The 20,153-nt window shown below is 35.4% G+C and overlaps 1 protein-coding gene across 3 annotated transcripts in view; it reads left to right on the top strand.

Moving 5' to 3' along the window:
* Nucleotides 1–20,153, top strand: part of GRM8 (glutamate metabotropic receptor 8) — a 330,760-nt gene that overhangs the window by 195,342 nt on the left and 115,265 nt on the right. For all 3 annotated transcript variants that reach the window (XM_008926587.3, XM_018067986.2, XM_018067984.2), the window contains exon 7: nt 12,085–12,285. In XM_008926587.3, coding sequence (XP_008924835.1) covers nt 12,085–12,285 — 201 coding nt within the window. The remainder of the gene's footprint in view (nt 1–12,084; nt 12,286–20,153) is intronic.

The following is a 20,153-nucleotide window of genomic DNA, read 5'->3' as shown; positions in this document are numbered from 1 at the left end:
AGGATTGAGAGAGAAATCAACAAAAGCCCCCAGAAGTCTTGTTATCCCAACCTGTCTTTTAGGTCTGAAGACAAGGTGAGGGGGGGTGTTAATTCTTCCCCTGAGATGTCCTCAGAGCTCCCTCCCAAATGAGTGCGGTCTAGACTGTTGTGGACTTCCACATGCTTGTCTGCAAGAGCACACGTACCTGTATATATGCATATGTACATAGACACTTGAGACTGTTTCATAGCATTGGCTAAGACATTTTTGGTGCAGTGGCATCTTAACAGTGGATCATGGAATATTTCAGGTTGGAAGGAACTTCAGGAGGTCTCTAGTCCAACCTCCTGCTCAAAACCGGGTCAGTTTGAGGTTGGATCCAGGTGACTTAGGATTTTATCCAGCCAGTCTTTTAAAACCTCCAAGGATGGGGAGAGACTGTGTATCTTCTCTGGGCAGCTTGTTCGGTTCTCTGAGCATCCTTACTGGAAAAAACCTTTTACCACTTTAAACCTTTTATTTCAAGTTATGCACATTATGTCCTGTCCTGACATCATACACCATTGTGAAGAATATTGGCTCATCTCCCTGTTTGGATTTGCTGTTTAGGGGACTTGACCACAAAGCTGTTTCTTCTAAAGGCTGAGCAAAACCATATCCCTCATCCTTTCCTCACAGGGTATGTGATCCAGCCCCCTGAACATCTTCATGGGTGTCTGCTGAACTTTCTCCAGTTTATCGATGTATTTCTTATATAGAAGGGCTCAAAACATATTTACACATCTAATGTACTGGTGAAACACTTAAATGATTTTGAGAATTTTCCCATCAGTCTGTACACTAGAGGTCATGATACAAGTTATAAGAATAAGAAGAAATGAAACAGCCTTGGTGAAATGAGTTCAAACCGCACTTGGTAAATTGGAACATGAACTGCACAAGATTGTAGAATCCTGCAGAGAAGTTTTGATTTCTTCAAAAGTGTATCGATAATTGTAAAATATGTTGCAAGAAAGTAGATAGGAGCATTTCAATTTTGTTCAAGATCAGGTGAAAAATTACTTTTGAATGGCTTTAGGTTACTGAAATACGCTTATGATAATATAATAGTTATCACAGGTGGTCTTTTTTTTTAATCATAGTACCAGAATATCTAAAAAAAGTAATGTCTTTTTCATTTGATTTCAGACTGCATGAAAACAACCAAACAGGTGCTCAGTGTCTCAATGTTACAGTGATATGCGCAAACTATTAAACATCTGCTTTTTAGGGGTACATATTGCCAGCAGGCTCAGAATACTGTTAAAAGATTGCACACTGCATTGCAAGTCTGAAGCATTACTGTGCTAATAGCGGTTCATGCTAGGGGACTTGCTGATTTAGGTATGTAAAATATGGCAGTGTGAGTACCTCCTATCAAGAGAAAGCCCGTGCTTTAACAGTACTTCGCATATTTATTATGTTATTATTATTAATGTACTAACACCTAAAGGGGATATTTGATTCCTGAGAAAGTGCTTAATCACTAAGACTTTTAAGCCAAAAATGAGTATCAGGTGTCTATATATTGTGCTAAACCAAGTTTAAATTTGTTGGACTCAGATTTGTTTGTTGGATTCATCCCCTGTGAGGAATGAAACTTGTTTGTACCACGAATTCTCGATGGCCCTTGGCAGAAGGGAAAGGCCACCAAATTCTCAAGATAGCTCTGGTTTTAGCTATGTGAAATAACAGAACTTCAGAGACTTTGGTAGAGTATTGAGTTTTAAAGGTATTTATGCAGTTAAGGATGTTTTCAACTCCTTTTTAATATTAGATGCTTAAAGTGTACTGCAGGGACCGTTATACTTTTCTGGGTGTTGTTTGTTGCTTAATCACAAGCATCTTGTTCAGCACCACTTAATTTAGCATGTCTTAGCTAGGGCAATTCTGAAATTTGCTGCAAAAGCTCTGACAGCATACCTACTTCCCCCACCTCCAAAACACCATCTCCAGACAAGCCTCTTCCATCTACGTCCTCAGCTCTTTGTAGATAATAGTCCTGATTCACACAGGCAGAGCAAGCAGAGCAAATTTATTCTCTCTATTTGAAAGGGACAACACTGTCAGTGAGGGAACTTTTCTTCAAGTTGCTGATTGTCACCGTTTTGCTCCGGTGAGGATGGGATATGTGCAGCTGTAAGACAGCTGCCAATGAAGTGTGTACAGCCAACCTGCTAAAGGAGCAAATGTCTGTAATGTCCCTAATTTAGTAATGAAGCCAATCAGTTCTAATTAGTTTGTGATTAAAGAACTAGCTATCTTCTAGGCTGTGCAAAGAATAGTGTTTGTGGGTAGGCTGTCTTCCAGTTTTAGACTGAAATTTCCTTCCAGAAGCCAATTGTCCATGTCTGGTTCATGGTATCAAGCAGTCCATTAACTAGCTGCTTAGTTCTAATTTTGTTGGTGCTCTCATTTTTATCAGCTCCTGAAAAAACACCTTTAATTAGACTAGTGGGGAAATTACAGATTTTCACCTGTGGAAAATCATGTGTTTCAGCTGTTTTCTACATAGCTTGTAGAACAAAATGATGTTTCACCATCTCCAATGAATTACATAGGTTTACTTTGACAGTAACACATGATAAAATTGTAGTCTATAGCAATTCAGAGCTCTTGAACCTGTTTTCCATTCTGACTGTCAAATGTTGCCTCTTCTCGTACAGAAAAATAAAAAATTGAAATAAAAAGTATTTAATTTTCTATGACCATGTAGCATTTTTCCTACTGGTTGCACTAAGTGAAATTAATTATTTCTTTTCCTCATCATGCCCTACTTGCAGTGCGATAGGATCACTAAAATGGGGCACAACAGCAAGAGATGGTGGATAGGGCAAATGGTAAAGTTAACATTTTCTTCAGCTTTTAATATTGTAAAATGTTGCTATTAGATCTCTTATATGTTTAAATTTTACTTGTCTCTTTACTTTGAAAAGAATGCTTTCATATATCTTCCTTTTTGGCTGCAGTTGAAAAAGTCCTCCCACTGCTCCTTCCTGAAAAAAACCACTCTCCTTTCCACAAAAAAATTCTGTCATGAGTACTTCTATCTTGTCCAGCTTCAAAAATTTCTTCTTGGAAGTTAGATACTGTGAATACAAACCCAGTAGTAACTGAGAGTGAAATTATTTTAAGATTCATTGTTACGTTTATTTTTATTTTACATTGGTTTTCCTTGCATTTGTCTTGAAATCTTTTTACGTACCTGTCTCCTTAGCAATAACATGTAGCCCTGTGAATTAATCCAAATGTGATATATTTTGTTGTAACTATAGTCAGTCCTTGTAACCACTGCAAGAAAATATAACAATTTTTGTTCTACTGGATCTTTCTCTCTATCTGCATAGCAGTTGACTAAACAGTAGATAGTATGTTTGATACTGTTTTATACTAGCAATGGGCTTTATCTGATGACTGCAAAACTGTTGCAGAGACCAGCAGCAAAATGTGATTAAAGAGCACTGGGTAAACCAAGGAAAATAACACAGGCCACCAAGGATGAGCAGAAGGAATGGAATGATTGGGCTGGTGGCTGAGGGAATTTCAGGTCTTCTGTTAATAGAGCAACACCTGGGGGTGAGTGGAGTATGGGGGACCAGAGAAGCTAAATAAGAGAAACCATTTTTTCAACAAAATGCTAAACATCACAGTGAGAGTATCTAATGCTTGAGAAAAGGGATATTTTGGTTATTAAGCTCTGTTTAAATTCAAGATTTAGACTCAAGTAAAAGACTTTAGACTTGTCTTTAGACAAGCAAAAGACTCTTTCCTTTCTTCTCCCTCCCCTCCCTCTCCCCCTTCCCCCTCCCTCCCTCTTCCCCTCCCCTCCCTCCCCCCCTCCCCTCCCCTCCTCCCCTCCCTTCCCCTTCCCTCCCTTCCCCCCTCCCCTCCCCTCCCCTCTCCTTTTTGGTGAAGTGGCCACAAATACTTCAGAAAGTTATTTGTTTGGATACTTCTTTGTCTGTTTATACTTCCAATAAATGCTTTCCAATTGCAAGAAAGGCCTTTCTTGAGCATGATGTCAATCAAGTTTGTATCTAAAACCAATAGTCCTGCGGAAAAAAGTCCCTTGAGTTTCTGGTCTGAAGCTTAAACTTAAAATCTCTGACAGTCAATAATCAGAGGAAAGTATTTTTATACATACTGCTGTTATGCACTGACGGTTTTCTGAGTTTAAATGCTAACAGACAATGAATAAATTCAGTTGTTTGTAGTGAATCTTTCCTCTTGCAGATAGCCATTGCCATAGGCTTTGGAGTTACACACTGAAGCCTGCATTAGAATTGCTTGCAGCCTGTGGGGTTTTAAAATGGTATCAGTTATTTCTACCTATGTGCCTGGACCAGTACACTAGCAATTTTTTTCCCATAGATAGAAATTCCCATTGGTAATGTTTGTTAGAAAATGTAGGTTCTATCTACATACTTACCTCGAGATATGATTTGTTTTAAACTTGAGAAATTCAGCAAAATATTTGGTTGTCTATTCATGCTAACACTCACCTGAATACTGACATTATTCTTAGTAAGAAATAAAGCACCTAAAGTTCAAACAACATTTAAAATATTTTTGCTAAGGCAGTTCTTAGACCTCCATGTTAGCAAACAGTAAGCAAGTTGTCTCCTTTATCCTCATGTTATTTTATTCAGAATGCTCATCTAAAACTTTTGACATGGTTTAACTATGACAAACACATCTCATTTTAGAACATAATTAAAACATTTTTCCTGTACCATTTTGATTTGGTGAAAAATCTGTAAAACGGTATTTCTTATTCACAAATCAAACAGACAACTTTTGAGGCTGAAATTGTCTATGTCTTTTAGAATTTAGGGAGTGTTAATTAATGGTAAAACTCATGGTTTTACATTTGAAACAGAATTTCGTGTGTTGTTAAGTACTGGTATATGTAAAACAAAATCTTAAATCTGACAAATAAATTAACGTTGTGCATTCAATTTTTATTTTTACAAGTAAAGAAAAATATATATAATTTGACAATTAAAAAAGTGTAATACCATAATAATATGGAATCAGCTGCCTTCCTTTAATATGTACTAAAACTAGAAATATACAGGAGTGAAAGAGACAGTGGATCACTAATACTTCTAAATGGTATATGGTATAAGACTCGAGCATAAATGAGATGTAAATCTCTGATTTCTAAAATAAGAGCAGAAGAACCAAGAGGGGACTTGAGTGATATTTAAATGACCATGTAAATATTTAAGAAACATGCAAAATACATGGAATTATTATATAGAAATCTTTGTAAAAGTTAAGTGTGGTTTGCTCTCTGGTGTAAAACCTGGAGAAAAATCTAACAAAACCTATTGTGATTTCAGATTTATTAATTGCTGTGAATCCTTCCTTAGCAACACAATAGTCTCTCTACCTTTTATTTAAACTTCTACAATGTCTTTCTTTTTTTCTGCAGGTGTGTGCTCTCAGGTTGTCAGAAATATTGTAGCCAGAAAGTGAACTGGTATAGGTGAATAGATCTCTACCAGAACACCATTTTGAGGTCTTCTGACAGTAAGATTAGTAGTGGTCTACCTGCAGTTTCAAAGCTGTAATCTGTTTATAATAAGAACATAAAATTTTTAAAATCCTATATCCACTTCTAGTTTTGTTCATACTAAATATTATATTCCTACATGGGCAATTGTATTGATATTGACTAGTCACGTGCCTGAAAGAAATATTGCTTATCCCACTGTATTTTTTTTGATACACTTTTACTTTTAAATGCATGGTATGGTTCTTAGTGTGGTTGGCAGAAACCATATCCTATTGTGTCTCTGTTATTTTAATGCAGTCATTAATGTTTAGCTTAACATACATATTAGCAAATCTTGGCTCAGCAAGATGATATTTTACATAATATTGTCGCTGCTAGATGTGGCAGACTTGGGTTTTAAATGTTTGAGAGCTCTGAGTGCCTGTGTTCTCCAACTCTATTCACTCTTTTAATGAGCTATAATCAAGCAGTGTGAAGGCATTAATTAGAATAAGGAAAGTTTTTCACTCTGATAACAACATTCAAATTGTTGTAAGGGACTCTCTCAAAGTACAGAAACGGGAAAAATTCTTTTATTAGCAATGCAACCTTAGTTTGCTTTTCTGAGACAAAACACTCTAGTAAATGCCACATATAGTATAGGAACAAAATACCCCAATATAATTAGGATAGTGGTTTAGTTCCACTTTAATATGTATTATTGTGAATTTTGTGAAGTGTTTTGCTGAAACAAATGCCCAATTTACTATGAAGATCAGGAAAAATGTTGTGGTATTTCCAATGAAAAATATTTGTGGGCAGGGCAAGAATTTTTAAGATGCTTCGGTTACAGAACCAGGCAAAGAAAAAAGTTAGTTTTTCATTTGTGATGGTGTTAAACTGAAAATTATTGAAGCATATTCACTCAATATGGAATGTTCTTGCTATTTTCTGTTTAAAAAGTGTTTAAAAGATGTGAGGTTTCAGCCCAGTTCTGAGTAGGAAGTTTTTTTAAAAATCTCTGTATTATTCTAGGGATTGAAAAACTGTTTCTTTCTCAGACTTTTGCTAATTGGTCTTGCTGTCACGTAGTTTTTTTGATTTTGTTTTGTTTTGGGTTTTTTGTTTCTTTTTTTTTTTTTTGTTAGTTTTTTGTTTTGGTTTGGTTTTTTGTTTTGTTTTGTTTTGTTGTGTTTTGTTTTGGTTTTTTTGTGAGTTGGTGTAAAGAGGCATAACCCCCAAATAATTACATCAAGGATCAGTTGACTAAATTGCAAACCCATATCCATCAGTTGTTGGAGAACAGTAGACAGTCATTTCACTGTTGCTGCTTTTACATTCTCAATTTTCTTTTTTGGAATGGCTGAGAAAATTGGTATAATCCTTAACTTCCTCTCTGAATTGCTTCCCAAACTGACACTGTACTATTACAGAGGAGCCACAGGTTTTGTGATGCTCTCTGTAAACTAACTCATGCACAAAGCAAGCATCACTGTTACCATGCAGCTATCAGAAAACCCAAATCCCCCACCATAAAAGTGTAAAATGACCTTAAGTTTGAGTAAAAGAAGATGATAATCTGCATTATTTGTTCAGAGAGAACACACTCCGTAATGTGTGAGGAAAACAGCTGAATAATCGGGAAGACTTCAATGGGAACAACATATGCTCCTGGTGCTTCCTGCTGAGCCTGATGAAATGGCTTACAGTTAAAGCCATTCCACAGCTTTCTGTGGAAAAAATTGTTGCTGCAAAGATGGGAAGTTCTAACCAATTCTGACAAATAGAGGACTATCATGCCTGAGCTGAAGAGTGGGAGACCACTTACAAATTACTGTGTTTTAGTTGTGATTGGGATTGGCCCGCACAGAAGATCAATTGCAACACAATATTTATCTTTGATTTCATTTGCTTCCAAGTGCAGCTTAAATAAAATTGTTTTGCAAACCAAGTAATGGGGATAAATAATTTAATAGTGAGCAAAAAATGGACATTGTAGCTAAGAACTGAAAAAAGTGTTACTATGTATCCAAAATCCAGTCTGACAACTATCCCAGCGGTTATGATGGAGTCTTCCCTCACTGTTCCCCCATTCTTGACTTACTTCTATACTATTTCTTTATGTTTAGGTAGAGCTTGAGTGACTTTAGTCATAAATACCTTTGTTACTGACTGATGTAAAGTTCTCTTGCTTTGTATTTAAGGATACAGTCAAAAAAATATAGAGCATATGCCTGTTTGGGAGTGGTTGTACTTTGGAAGCAGGTGTGTATTACAATTAGGCTTCCTCATCCTAGAAGAGAGATTTCACCACAGTTGTTCAGCAGCAAGACATCTTCTCCTATCTCCCTTGGTATAAAAAAGCTGCATTATTTTATCAACTGCAAAGAAACATTGATTGCCCCTCCCTGCAGGGATTTCTACAGAGACTGGCTGAGGTGTCTCCACTCTGCTCCACCCTCCATTCCCTCCTCCTTAGCAAGTGCTTACTGTTGTATGGGGAATCATCCTTAGCTCCAACCACATTCCATCCAGGGAGTAGCAGCTGCATATTACCCCATAATAGGATGTGAATATAACTTCTCAGTTTCCCCTAATTTTTACCCCCAGCCATATTTCCATAATGTCACAAGTTACAAACCAGGCATGTCCAATTGCCTTATTTAAAATTTTTATATTCTTAAGAGAATAATTGCTAGGAACTTTGCTCTGAAGTTTTCCTATTGTCATGGACTTATATGTCACAGAAGTTATTTCTACATGTGCTTTTAGATTATCAATAAGAACAGGCTTTTTAAAGTTTAGTTGAATTATGCAACAGTTGTCATCTAGTAGATTAGTGTCTTGTTGGAGAGATCAGCAACTTAAATTTTGATTGTTTGAGACAGTTGTTTCTATCTCACAGGTGATATCATCACCCATGTATGAATCCATTCTTATCTGTCTTACATTAATCTTTATTTACTTAATATATGTTGTTAAGTTTTTAATGAAGATATATTTTAAATTATTGTTTTAAAGCCCTGATTTTTCTTGGTTATGTTCCTTGTGATCTCTTGATTCCCAGTTGATACCTATGGAATTGACAATGTCACCTACTTCACTTTCTTCCCCCTTCAGATGAGCAGACCCAGTCACATCCTTTTCCATCTAATCCACATCTCACCTTCCTACTATTATATTCCTCATCTTTCCATGTCATAGCCAAGTTGCACCATGCTGAGCAGGATACACAATTCCCCCTGCAGCATAGGAACTAGAGGATGAAAAGAGGAAATGATGAGAAGGTATGGAGGTAATATATCCAGCAACAGTCCAGCTTGTCACTCTTGCTCAGGAAGTGCAAGAGTTGCTGTAGCAACTCTTTCACCTCTACAGGCTTATAGGATCAGTCCTGTGTTTCACTTCAGGATTCCAAAAAGAGATTTCAAATCCAGGAACAGCTAACACATTTCCTGGGCTAGTGTCACCACTCTCCTAGATCTTCTCTAGTAAATGTCTGTGTACGTCTATGTATGTCTATGTCTTGACATCTTGCTTATGTCTAGTTTGCACTTCTCAACAGCTGAATTGGAAGACCTGCTGGTAAACACCATGGCATATTTCCCTGGATTTCTGTTGTTTGGAGATGAGAATAGGAAGGGATGGTGTGAGACCAATTCTTGTCTCAGCTCTTGACACACTATCAGACCACAGGTCCGACAAGTGCAGTTTCAGGAGCTGGGAACATCTTCTCACTCTTTGTGATAAAGACGCAGCCTAAGCAATTTTAACTGTAGGATGAGAAATTGAAGTGATCACTAAGAAAACACTAAAACATTTATTTTACGAGATACAAATTATGTTCTTTCAGATCACCAGTGTGTGTAGAACCATGCCTCATAGAGCTGAAAGTCAAGCTATAAATGAAACTGTTATTACTTGATATACAAGTCTGAATAAAAATCATAATAACATCTTCCAATTGGGTAGTATTATATCTGTAGGAGCTGACCATATTTATGGTTAGACAATACACATAATTTTATTGCTATACATTAACATTTATTTGGGGCAGTGCAGTGAAATTTAAGTTGATGAGTTCTTGTCATCTTTATAAATGTTATTTTATTTATCTAGAAAGAGAAAATGAAAAGAAACCTCAAGAAGAAAGAACACATAATCCAATCTTTTGTGGTTTTTTTTTAGTTATGCAAAACACAGAGATTTCTCTTCTCTATTGCCTTCTGGGTTTGACAGACTTAAAAGTAATAATTCTGTGATGTTCCTCACCCCTTTGTATGCACAGAAACGCATTCAGTCCCAAAAACTTGGGTTTTTTTCCTCTGTAATTTATAGGATAAATTACTTTATGGTCACATATCTGTGAAGAGTGAAGGTAAAATATTATGCCATGCAATAAATTTATGCAAAAATGTTTTATATGTGTTTAAACTGCAGTATAGCATAGGGGAGAACAATATTGGTTTTTTTCCCTTTTAAAATTTGTAACAGTCAATGCACTTGCTTAAGTGTTTGCAACTTTTAGTGTTTTATGACTTAGACTTTATTACAAAAAATGATTCCTCTCTGTCTTTCACCAACCCCCCACCCTTCAACATACACAATTTTCTATTTGATACATGAAGGGAATTATATTTATCTTGGAAATTAAAGTGGATGTCCTTCAAACTCCTCCGGTACTGACCGTCCTGTTTAGAGGATGTGGAAACTTTGGGGGCACATACAGGTTACTGACTGCTGTCTGTCACCAGCAGTTCTGTAAACCCTGTCCTTCACTTGTTGTCCCATAGTCCTGAAAAAGGAAGGAGCAATAAAAGTGGATATCATGAACTCTACCCATCACTTAGTGTTAGAAGGTAGTTCCCAAATGAAATAAGTTAATAAATTTGAAAACTAATTAAACTACTTGTCTTCCATCCTTCATGTCCTCTTTTATGTCTGGGCAATGCATTGCAACTAATTTTGTAAATTTCAGCACGTGCAAGGAAAAGTTTTTCCTGTTTATTTATTTATAATGGAGTAGCACTATTAATTATTTTGCCATTCATTAGGTACCATGTCTTGAAAACTGACTGCAAAGTTACTTGTACAAATCACAAAAATGAGCTCTTTGCCTTCTTCTCTAAGTGGTTGGTAGCTTTTCAAGAGGCAGTGATTTTATTTCTTTTAACTAATCCCTGAGGAGAAATAAAAGCACATCATCATTTTTCAAGGCTATCTATTGCTCCCAGTGCTCAGGGGTGTTTAAAGCACAAACCACTACTGCTTGTCAGATTACAGATTTGTTCATATGTTATCACTGTAATGTGAGATAGTGGTACTGAAGTGCAGCAAACAGAAAGGTTTCTGAGTATACTCAGCTTTTTTTCCTTGTCAAATGGGCTAAAGAAAGATCTTGTGTACAGTATGTTTTCAGGCATGAACAATATACTTTTAAAACCTTGAATTCAACAAAATTGAAATTTTAAACTGATAAAATCCTGTGTTTAGATATAAAAACCCCCATAAATAATATATAAACTGTTAAAACTTAAAAAAAAAAGCATAAAATTTTGCCTCATTTCTAAATAATGTTAAACAGTATGACTGGATTTTTTTCAAGCTGAATGAGTTGATAACTTGGTAGATAATCTAACTGTTCATATTTGTCTTCACTAAGGTAAGAGGAACTTGACAGTAAATTTCAGCAGGGCAGATTTCACATCAAGATTTGCAGATCCCTTTTTCTGAGGACAATTAAGATTTTGAGCCTTTGAAATCAGCATCTGAATACCTATAAAGGACATGAGATTTCATGTTGGTTATCCACTTAAAATATAATTTTCCTGATTTTTATTTTTTAACTTTTCCCCTTAGTAATATCACCTATTAATGTAAAAAGTTCTTTAGATTTGGACATAGATGATTAATTCAGGCAATTCCTGCAGAACAAAAATTATATAATGCATTGTTTTCCTCTGTATTCCCTCTGAAGGATAAACGTCCTAGCAGACAGAACATGATTCTCAATGTGAAGCATAATTCACTAGCAAATACAGGAAAATGTCACAGAATAAGCACTTCTCAGTATAGAGACAGATGGTCACATCACTTGGCAAGCATTCAGTTTTTTTTCCCTGAGATGTTTAAATAATGTTTATCAAACAATAGACAAGGATAAAAATCAAGATAGCCTTAAATTTATCTAAAACAGGATGGCAGGCTGCTCTAGAAGTGTACTATAGATAACATCAAACAACTGTTGAATGAAAGTCAAAAAGGTGGAAAGAGAATTTTTCTACCGGACTGTAGAAATGCACACATCTATATATATCTTTTCCTTGTAATGAAATGTTCTGTCACCTTTTCTAGCCCAAAGCTCAGCACACTGTTTGTACACCTAGCACAGTGTAAAATGATGAGAGGCAAAAGCAGAAGGCCATATTTTTGTGTCGGACTTTACCTGTCAATCCAACTGTAATTATTTATGTCATAATGTGAATTTTTGCATGCAAGCACTCATGCAGGTATGCACACATGCACACACAAATAGAAGTAAACTCTTTCTCTTTTTTCTTTAGGCTTAGAAAGAATTGCGAGAGATTCAGCCTATGAGCAAGAAGGAAAAGTTCAGTTTGTCATTGATGCAGTGTATTCCATGGCCTATGCACTGCACAACATGCATAAAGATCTCTGTCCTGGATATATTGGTCTATGCCCAAGGATGAGCACAACTGATGGTAAAGAACTACTTAGCTATATCCGGGCAGTAAACTTTAATGGTAAGTTACATGCATTCTGTTTTTGCCCCTCTCTTCTTTAAATGCTTCGGAAGTGACAAGATGTGTTTTATTCTTTATATAGGATACTTTAAGACACAGTGGAAAACAGGATTAGAAGCAGTTCTGCAATTTTTTCCACCTACTCTGAAACCCTGAGTATATTTTTCATCTTAATATTAAGTTGCTCCCAAAAGAGGCAGAGGAAAAAAATAAGAATCTGTTGATCAAAATATTCCGGTGAAAAGCTGCTATTATAGAAACAAGTTGAGGACTCATGCAGTCCTATTGACAGATTAAAATCATCTAACAGATGTTCTTATGTGTTTGCAAGAGAATGAATTGAAAAAATACCTTTTTTTTTTAGATTGCCTTCTTCTGACACTAGTTAATTTCCTTACAGAAGCGAGTAGTGAGAAGTTTCCTTTCAATGTACATATTTAAATCTCAGTTAAAACACTCTCTAGCAGTTCCAGTTTTTGCAGTTCATTGGTTTTGACTCAGTAATTTAGAGAGCTTTAACACAACTACAATATATATTTTTAAACAACACTACAATATGTTTTTAAACAACACTACACAATATTCTGTGCATCTGGCATCTGCCTGCTGGAGAAATACTACAGGTGCTTATGTTCTTAACAGCAGAGGCCAATGAAGAACAGGATTTATTTATGAATGTAGATTTGAAAAGTGTAGAACATACTTGATAGTGAAATAAAGTTGCTGAAAACCTAAATGATTTCATTAGAAGTCATAATTATTGTAGACTATATTTACCACTACTTACAAAGAAATGGAGCAATGTTCTTTGCTCTGTTTTGGTTGGAGTTTTTTCCTTACTTGGTGGTAGTTCATGTACTACACATGCCTTCTAACTATGCAGAGAGAAGCACTGTCTATCACAATTTATTCCAATGACCTCAGCTGCCAGCCTTGTTGAAAAAAGCACAAGGTCATTTTGAATTTAACTTCTGACTGGAAGATTTTTTTGCTTTAGGTAATATACCAGACCATTTGGTTTATAAAAATGTTGACTGTAGTCCACAGTTTTTTCTTCCTATGCAATTTTCATGAAAAGGGAATCCCTGACTCCAGGAACATAAAGTTGGAAGGAGTCTAAATGATTTTTAGTGATTTTAAAGAACACTTGGAACATAATACATTACTGGAAAATATGAAATGTGATGATGACAAAGGCAGGTAGCATAATGTAAGGTTTGCAGTGATAATTACCTACAGTTCCAGTAGATGTTGTTCTAGGTCTTCTGTTGTTAAAGCACATAGTGATCTGTTTTCATTTGATAAACTTGAAAGTTTATCATAAACATATAAGCTGTACATTTTATATGAAACCTTCCTCTCCCTAGATAATTGTATTTCATCAATATCTGTCATGATGTCTGTTGCTGACTCTAAGTATTGCAACAAGGTGAGACAAAAGCATTCTGGACACTAATGAAAAATACCTCTTTTTGAAATAGTGATTTACTGAAAGATAGGAAAAAAAGAACTAAATAAAAGAAACATTTATTTGAGGTTAATATTCTGAACCATGGGATGTGTTAAATGTTCCCAGTACTAGACTGGTCCACATTATGTACTGGTGTACCAATTTTTTTGGGTGTGTTATATGCCCAAATATTTTATTTTCTCTGTCATGCATTGGGAGGCATAAGCAGATGATGGTCTTAAACACTTTGCCTTTTCCTATTAATCCAAAATTCCTGTTGCTCTGGACAGCGCTACTATTGTGTCTCACATAGGTGAATATTTACATAGGTTACCAGACCTCCTTGCTGGCACTTGGCAGTACTGCTGTGTAACGACTTTGATGAGCATCCTAGGCTCAGTCATTAATAATGTGTTATATTAAAAATGAGCTTACATATGATAGGAAAATCCTATCTTTCTCAGACATTCAAAATACTGGTTTTTTACCCTAACAATCACAGGATAATAGCACCACTGCAGTTATCAGGGACCTCTGGGGATCACCTACTCCAACCCTCTGCTTAGTTCAGGATCAGCCAAATCAGGTTACTTAGGACCATGCCCAACATGTGTTAAATATCTACAAGGATGGAAAATCCTCCAGAATTCTCTCTGAGTAATCAATTCCAATATTTTATCATCTTCACAGTAAAAAAAATAATTTCTTATGATTAAATACTTTTTCCTGTTTTAGAATTAAGGTTCTGCTCTTCAAGGTGATAGTAATTTCTAATATCAAAAAACAACTGGCATTTTTGAGACAAGCAGTTTTTCTTTTTATTCAATGTATCCATTTCCCCCCATGATCTTACCCTTATGCATAATAAACCAACTTCTCACCACTCTTAATTCAGTCTATCCCTCTTAACCAATGTGGTAATGAGTGGGTACAAGTCCAATTAATATGTTGTCACATTCAGCTTAGTGGGTTTCACCTCACAAAGTGTGACCTCTGTTATGAAGGTCATCTGTCTGCCTTATGGAGGATATTTGCAAGGGTAAGAAAACATATATTTCTGTTTATGGGAGTAACTGTTTTGCTTTAGATTGTAAGAAATCACTTTGAACTGTGTTTATTTTTGTTTGGTTGGTTTATTTTAATTTAAAAATGATGAAGATTTGTTCCCCTGAAGGATTCATCTGTGTAATATTCCATGACACCTTCATGACTGAAGGATGATCATAACCGCCAGTGCACAGTATACTGATGTGATTGATATGACATTTGTTTCTGCTTAGATATTGTTTCAGTTGTGTCCTAAATGCAGAAAACCTCACAGTTCATCGTGATTTTAAAGTGAATATAACTTCTTAATTTGTAATAAAAACAAAGAATTTTTTTGTACACAAGATGCGAATTACTGTAGACTCCTGTTTTACTATTGCCTGTGGTTTTCATTGGACAGCTAGGAAAGTATGTGTCTAAAACCAATTCCTTTCCATTTACAATGTTTAATAATTAATTTAATGTCATAGAATAAGAAACTGTTGTATATATCTAAAGAGTTTTTAAACAGTAGGAAATCTAAAAGCAGTATGGTGAGGTATGGCATACTTAGTTCCTTAGGTTCTTGATGGTCACTGTTAGTAGATTGTAACCAGCCCACTATGTTTCTTTGATCAAAGAATACTTAGACCTTTCAAATGTTTCATGGTTCTACTTATCTTTCTTTTTCCCAGGCAAAAAGTGAATGCTATCACTTTACGTTGTTCTTATTTTAATAAGGTGCCATATTTGAAAGATTTTTTTCCTACCACTCTTTGTATCCAAGTGAGATATTTATGTGAAACTGATGTTTTTTATTTAAAGTTATGTAAAGTGAAGAGTTCTTCTATTAATTAGGTTTATAAATTGTGATATACCAAACAGTAATTGTGACATGATCTCCTATCACATTACTTCGGTGTTCTCTTTCTATTTAATTTCGTTATTCTGTCTACAAAACAAGCAGATGCTTTATAAGAGTTTTTATCCTTATATATGGCATGTATCAAGTGCAGAGAAGTGCTCTGCTGAATCCAACACAAGTGCTCATCATTTAACAGAAATAGGACTTGAGCGTGCATTTGTGGTGGATGGAAGTGTTTCAAAGGTGGTTTGGTTTTGGTTTTAAGAAAAAGATTTATCTTTGCATTTTCTTCTAGACAAAGAATGACAGCATGGATACAGTGCTATTTCTTGGGCAGGAATAACACATTTGTTTCTCTGTCTGTCTGTCTCTTTCTCTTCCCTCCCTGCCTCCCTCCCACCTTTCTTTATAGGCAGTATAGGGTAGCTGGTCTTTTGCCTACCTTTAGTCATATATTTGTATTTACATTTACATTAACACATTTTAGTGTTTCCAGGGATAAATGGCAAGAAAACATTCCACACTTGAACACAACATATTTACAGATATTAAAATATGAGTCTTACACTGAATCATAAAGTAAAGGCAGCACTTGACCTGTACTCTCATACATGCAAACAGACATCTTATTTGCTTTGGTGGGCTATTTATCCCGGGGATTTACAGACATACTTTCTACTTTCACTGTTTTTATGTGAACAGTGATAACTGAGAAGGAAGCAGAGAATAGGTGGAAGCACTGTCTCTCCCTGACATCAGTGCTTGGGTAAATGTTGTCTGCTTCTTCGGGAGGTCACTGCAATAGCACTTCCTTCTCCTGGTGAAGAAAAGACTTAAAATATATTTTAAATCTGTGTAACCTTTTGTTTACTCTTCTCTGGACAAAGTAAAGCAACTATGTTGTTTGCTGGGATTTTGTGACAAATATGCAATAACACTGGAACAGGTTACCTGAAAAAGCTGTGATGTCTCCATCCCTGGAGACACTCAAAACCTGACTGGACATGGGTAACCTACTCTAGCAGAGGAGTTGGACAAGGTGATTTCCAGAGGTTCCTGCCCACCTTGGTCATTTTGTGATTCTATAACAGTAACTGGACTTGAAAGAAAGAAAAGTATATAATTTAACCCTACTTTACAATACTCTATTTTTCTTGAATTAATTTCATAATCTAAGTGGACTTGTAAGCCTTGCTGTTACTTAGTTTTTAGGTATGTTAATTTAATGCCTTTGACAAAAGATTTATTTTAGCTGCACACACAGACACACTCATGCATGCAGAGTTAACCCTGTTTAAAAAGGAAACACCCAAAAAATTCATCCAAAAAATTCATCCTGTAAGGGCAGAATAATACTAGAGAATAAAAATAAAAGAACATAAACTAGCAGATTAACTCAAAATAAGGTGTCAACACTTGTAAACTAAAAATTAATGATCACTTTACATTGTATTTTTTTAATGAGAAAATGGTACCTACACAGGACTTAAAAAAAAAAAAAAACAACAAAAAGAATAATGAGATTTCTCATGGAGAATTTTGAACCCTCCAGAGAATCATTACTGTGGAATCATCTGTTTACAAAATTAATCTTCTCCTGCTATCTTTTGAAGTTGCAAAGACGTCAATCTATGCAAAACTCTACTGACTTAATATTCAGTTCAGACTGTTTTAAGTGTTTTCTAGAAGAAAGTTGAAACCTCTCTATTCTTTCACTGAGTACAAAATTTGCATTCTCAAGTCATTATTTATCATTAAAACAAAAGCTTTAAAATGGTGCACTTACAGGCTGATAAGTTTTGACATTTTTTGAGGCATAAAGAATAATAGAACTAAATGTCCCACACAAAATGTACTGGTGCTATGCTTTTCTCTCACATTTTTAAAAATCCTACTATCAAGTCTATAACTACCCACAGAGAAAAAACCCACCCATTTTTAAAATAGTTAAAGTTGGGCATACCTTGCAGTTTTTGCAATTTATGAGTTCTTATATGCAGTGAATAATTTAGGGGTTTGTACTTCAGAAACACTTAGCATCATATGATACCACTGCTACCACATTCTGATAGGGTTAAAAACTATCTAGGTATAATGTGAGATAATAGCAGATGAGTAGATCAGATAGGGACAAATAAGATTAACAATGAATTGGGAAGGGTTGAACTCTGCTGACCTTGCTAGGATTTACTGTGGTAGCAAATCTAATTTCACTAATCTGTACTATGCCGAAAAAATAGGTACTGATTTCAATTGCAGAAGTGGGAGTGGCAGGGGGAATGTCTGCTGCAGTTTTATTAAGATCTGTGATGTTTGTTCTGTCATAATTAAATCACGTCATGATTCTATGTAATTTTTTTTTTAAAGAAGATTCCTGATGTCTAGTTTCCCTAGCCTTTATGTTAAATGAATAAAGGAGTTGTTACCACTGTTAATTTATTATTGGGGATAAGCAGGGAATGATTTCAAATAAATTCTGCTTTGGCATGCTAATTATTTCAATGGAATTAATCTAAGTGGCTGTACAAGAAACTAAAATTGCACAGTGATCTGAATCACTCTTAATGGATTTAAGTAATGTATGGCCATAATATAAACATGCACAGCAGGCAAAGCTTGGAGCTGCTGTGATTCTGAGGTACCTCACGATTTCATGTGATTAAAACCAGTGATTATGAAAATGCTGGGTGTGAAATTAGAAGGTAAAATCTAAAAGCGAGTTCAATTTATAGCTGTGCTCTTGCTTATGTACAGATAAGTACTGATTAATTGAGCAATATATATGCTCCACATACAAAATTCATGATGTAGAACTTGACTGAGGTCAATTCTGTTTTGAGGAACAAGGTCTAATTCATAGGGTATTTTAATAATTAATATGTAAAGGAAGGTGATAAAGGATGTACTCTCATTACCCAATGAAAATTGATTTGCATCTCTTGATAGGTGAGTATATTCAGATATATTAGACTACAGTTTTCTAATATGATCAAATGAAAAACTCAAGCTGTAGTAAAAACCAACCCAGTGAAAAAGTATCTGACTGGAAAGAAACTGGATCCATATTGCATGTATTTTTTACCTTTTAATCGGTGTAAGACACATCAGTTTCAGTTCTACAGTGTTTTAAGCCCTTTGGACATCCTTACCTTTATTAACAGGAAGAAGGCCTAGTTCATAGTTTTAGGAAAAGAACACCTTGACAAGCTTCCTAACTTGAATGTTTAAATTTAAAATCTCCTCTTAAATCTATCAAATCAAGTAAGAATGTTTGTACAAGTTTTTAATTTTCTCGTATGGTGATTTATGAACTGTTTGATAAGACAACAGTTCTGCAAGCCATCAAGACAGTTATGAGGGGAAATTGATTGGTTTTTAGTACCTCTGTAACTGAATAACGTGAGCCTTTTTCATTTTTCTACAACACCTTTTACTTACAAAATGAAATAAAACACATTAGAGAGAATATCAAGGTAAAAAAGGCAAGAAGGATTTTGTTAAAGGTATTTGATAGTATAAGTAAGCTGTATTTATAATTCATTAATGTAAACGGTGATCTATCTGGTAGGACCCAATATGGGACAAACTCAAAAAGGAGAGCAATTCTTCAGGGAGATCACTCTCAGTGAAATAATCTTAAAAAATCTGACATTCTAATATAAGGATGACAACAACAATTTCTTTATGTTAAGGGGAATGACAGTGAAATCAGGTCGGCTAAATACTGTAAGGTAGGAATTATAGTGAGGAGAGAATAAATTTATAATTAATAGACATTGCTGACATCATCAGACAGCACTGTTTAGTTTTTCAACTCTAGGGAGATGTACTCAACAGTAATCAACCAGGTTCAGACCTACAGTCAAGGCAGTACTGGATCCAAGAGCAAGTTAGACGTGTTAGACCTTATTACCAGATGTGACCTTAAGCAAAGACAGGGAGAATCCGAGCAAACTAAGCAAGTCATTCAGGAGGAAGGTGGTGGGATTCATTTCATCCCTTACAGGTCAACAGGTTTCCCTCAGTTTCGGTATCCAGTGAAGTCTACTGTGTCTCATTCTTCAGCAGTCAGCTATGAGTCACAGAGTTATTCAGAGGCTGGTTAAAGCATTTCTAATAGCATGAATTATTAAGTATGTGGAAGATAGTTTATCTTAGAAGCTTCTCCATTTCAGAAAAAGAAAGCATTTCCTATTATTTCTGAGGATTAAGATATCCAATAGTTTTGACCACACACCAGGTTATGTTTTATGCTGAAGAGATTGGACCCAAAATGTTGTTGGGTAAGACTCCCCATAGTCTTACCCAAATCTCTCCCTTCTAAGCCTGAAACAAAATAGATTTGATGCACAAATTCCCGAGGTGTTCTAGTTTAAATAGAGACTGGTTCTCTCAATCCTCTATCATCAGAATTGAGTATTTGATAATTAAAGGGGAAATAATTTGTTGTAAAGATTTTAGTTGCAATTCTGTGGATTCTATGCATTCAAAGTGATAATGCATTAGTGAGGCTTCCACATTAACATT

This window comes from Manacus vitellinus, unplaced genomic scaffold, assembly GCF_001715985.3.
Source record: "Manacus vitellinus isolate BGI_N305 unplaced genomic scaffold, ASM171598v3 scaffold_13_pilon, whole genome shotgun sequence".
Taxonomy (NCBI): Eukaryota; Metazoa; Chordata; class Aves; order Passeriformes; family Pipridae; genus Manacus; species Manacus vitellinus.
The sequence above is the reverse complement of the archived record's forward strand: the minus strand, read 5'-3'. Positions and strand labels throughout refer to the sequence as shown.